At 47.6% G+C, this 3,248-nt stretch overlaps 1 protein-coding gene across 1 annotated transcript; it reads left to right on the top strand.

Annotated features, from left to right (window-relative positions):
• Positions 1–474: 474 nt before the first annotated feature.
• Positions 475–2,654, top strand: MELLADRAFT_70314 (uncharacterized protein; the record flags this gene model as incomplete). Its single annotated transcript, XM_007419708.1, has 6 exons — positions 475–545; positions 624–737; positions 792–1,156; positions 1,221–1,690; positions 1,757–2,002; positions 2,064–2,654. 6 exons carry the CDS (start codon positions 475–477, stop codon positions 2,652–2,654), a joined length of 1,857 nt encoding a protein of 618 aa, XP_007419770.1.
• Between the last annotated feature and the right edge of the window lie 594 nt (positions 2,655–3,248).

Genomic DNA, 3,248 nt, shown 5'->3' with positions numbered 1-3,248 from the left:
TTTTTGCGGGGAAACCCATAACGCCCATGCGGGTTTTCATTCGGTTTCCCATGCGTTTTCCGCATACGGTTTTGATATTTGTGTACCGCTAATACAGTCAAACCGGAAAAGGTTGCCACCTTGGAGAAGTTGAAGAGAAGAAGAAGTCCGTGCGGGATTTACCCGATGGGCTGAGCAGAGCGCCGGTTCTGTGTACCGGCGTGTCGAATGAAATATCCTCGCATGTCCCACTGCATGGATCTTTCATCTGAAGATCCAATGGCCAACGATCCTTACCCACTCTTTCCACACCTTTACATCCAAATCATCAGTGACCATGGGGTCTTTCGGTCGACTCCACTGGCCTTTCTTCCCCTCAAGCCTTCCCGAAAAGTTTTCGTCAAAGATTTCTCGCTTCCTTCTGATTTCACTCAGCCTTATCAAACCCTTTTAAATCGGACTTTATTTCATCCATATCGTCAACAATCGGCAACTATGTCTTCTAAACAAACTCCTTCAAGCGTGGCTAACTCTTTGAATCCAGTGGGAAACGAGTTTGACGCCATGTTACCGTCGCAAGTTTATATTTTGCCCTTTGTTGTTACCGCGCACTGTCCTGACTGTTCTTTTGAATGATTTTTTAGGCCGGTGGTGAATGGCAGCGGACCTGCAGGATATGACCGAATGGTATTTGGAACTATAGGACTTCAAAACGTGCCTTTCTTGGGTCACAATAGCTACAGCAAAGCTTTAACCAGGTCAGCATACTTTCATTTATTAATCATCCGACCAAACTCACTGATGTCTTGAAGTGATAGTCATAGGCCGGTTGGTCAGCCTCCAGCAGGTAACGCCCAGTTGTCGAACTGGAATGTCACCAACCGAGGCAACCACGGTACCGCAATGGCCGTTCGTACTCCGGTCGCCTCCACGCCCCAATTAGCAGCACCGTCGAAGACTATCCACCTAGATCTCGACAGTGGGGATGAACGTGACGAGCTCGATGAGTTGGATTGGACTCCTCCCTTCAAAAATTGTTCCACCCGAATCTTTGAGGCGACGATGCGTTCGCACAACCCCACTAACTCCGAAGGGAAACGCCAGGCGACGCGAGTCCCGTCGTTTGCTTCCAGCGCGTCCGATGACGTGGTCATCGAGGCGCCCAAAAAAGGAAAAGGTTAAGACTTTTCTTTCCGCCGCGTGTCATGCAATGGGCTAAAGTTTGTGCCATTTTTTAACAGCCCCTGTTAAGGAAGTGAACGTGATGGGATCATACAACGTCAAACTGGGTTATTTGATGTATACCAAGAAGGGAGTCAATCCTCTCAAAACCTCAGTTCAAAAGATGAAATCCGGGGCTGGTAAATGGATGGCTTATCGCATCGAGCCGACTTCGAAAATCATCGATATCGACGACAACAACTTTCTCGCTCTCAAAGACTTGCTTTTTACCATAGCTGACACCATTGATCAAGATGCACCCCCCGGAGGCAACAGCGCGATCTTCAAGCTTGCCGACGCTAGTGGATCTGTTTCTATCACTGCCTATATCGATCGTCATGACGTTTTCAGTCGCAGCAAGGGACGAAAACTGGTCAAGGATCAAGACGTTCAAGATTTTTTTGCCGCCGTGCAGCTTGCGCCTTTGAAAGAGGCGGGTCTGCACATCGCCATGTCCGACCCTGCGAAATCGGCGAAAATGGCTGATACAGTGAGTTCTTTCCTTGACACACATGGCGGTCCTTGCGCTAGGCTGATGAGATGTCACCTCCAACAGAAAATTGCTATGGCTCAATCCCGTCTGAAGGCCATCAGTGCCATGAACAACTCGACTGTCTCGTCGTCGCAATTGGCCGATTCGATACCCTTGGACCCGATTCAAGTGAACCTCGAATCACTGATTAAGAAGTATGGCAGCCTCGAAAATCACAGTCGTGAGGGCTGGCGTGTGTACAAGCCACTGGAGGCTTCGAAGTTCATGCAAATGAATTATGAGCATCTACACAAATGGGCGCAAGAATTGGTGGGTGCTTTCAAGTGTGTGCATAACATTTATTATGTAAACTGACTTTGATTTCGATTAGGCCGAAGCTCAGGCAGGTGTTGACTTAGAGAATCCGCCCATGTACCTCAACGGTTTCAAATGGACCGATGTGAAAAGGCCCTTGTCGACTGCCGCTGGTCCTCCCACCGCTAAGAAGAACAAAGCGGCCGACGCTGATTTTCCTAACCACGAAAAACCTGGTGGTTATGCTGAATGCCAAGGCTATCATATCAGCGTCACTCGAGAAGGCATCGAGGAGGTCAAGAAGTTCTCCACCTTCGAGGAGTTCTTGGACTATGCTGGTATCGCCCCTTTTTTTGTCAAGGAATTGGCCGAAGCCTTCGGCGACCACCACATCGACTCATTTGACCAATTCTTGTTCCCTGAGATCATGGACATCCGCGACGTGTTGAGGTTAGGGATATCATGGGGCATGGCCATGAAGCTCTTCGCTCAAAGTCGCTTATTTTATGCTCAAATCACGAAAGAAATTGCTAGTTACAAAACCCCAAGCCCTCCTAAAGGTCCTACGCCTATTAAAACTGCACGATTCGCTGACCCGGTTCAATCGACTCCTACTGTCCCTCGCGCGGGACCTAGTCAATTCCCTGGCTGTGCCTCTCGTGACTGATTCTATGACAAACTCTCGTCACGTGTCTTTAACGTTCGATTTACGTAACGAAATGGAACGCTACATTGTCTAATGCTAAACATGGAAAAACACGATGATTAAAAATGATTTAGGACCTAAACAATATCCATTTCCTTCTTTGTGATGTGACCAAGTTTTTGTGATATGAAGTTGTGTGCGCCTACAATGTTTAGTTGTTATTGCTTATCCTATCAATGTGTGTGTGTGTGAAAATTATGTCAAATCTTGTGAAATGAAAATATGTCACTTTGAACGTGTGAGATCTCAGTGCCCTACTCGATAATCCAATTGCCCTTTGCCGATTTGGGCATATTGACCTTACTGAAAAGTTGGCACCAGACAATGGTGACCACTACTTGGAAACCTTGGGGTCACGATAGCGCACTTCGGGAGATGACCAAAGTGCACTCCGTTTGGACATGAGCATCATGTGAGATGCTCATGGCCCCTCACATGGACAAACGTCCATCAATTCCAACCTCACCTAAATTGACTTCAATCGCGAAGTCAAATTTTCGGAACTAGGTCGAGGTGGCCTCTACGACAAATGCATTGATCTGATTAGGGCTCATG

The sequence above is a fragment of the Melampsora larici-populina genome, assembly GCF_000204055.1.
Source record: "Melampsora larici-populina 98AG31 unplaced genomic scaffold MELLAscaffold_399, whole genome shotgun sequence".
NCBI classification, from domain to species: Eukaryota; Fungi; Basidiomycota; class Pucciniomycetes; order Pucciniales; family Melampsoraceae; genus Melampsora; species Melampsora laricis-populina.
Note: the sequence above shows the minus strand (reverse complement) of the source record. Positions and strands in the feature narration are given on the sequence as shown.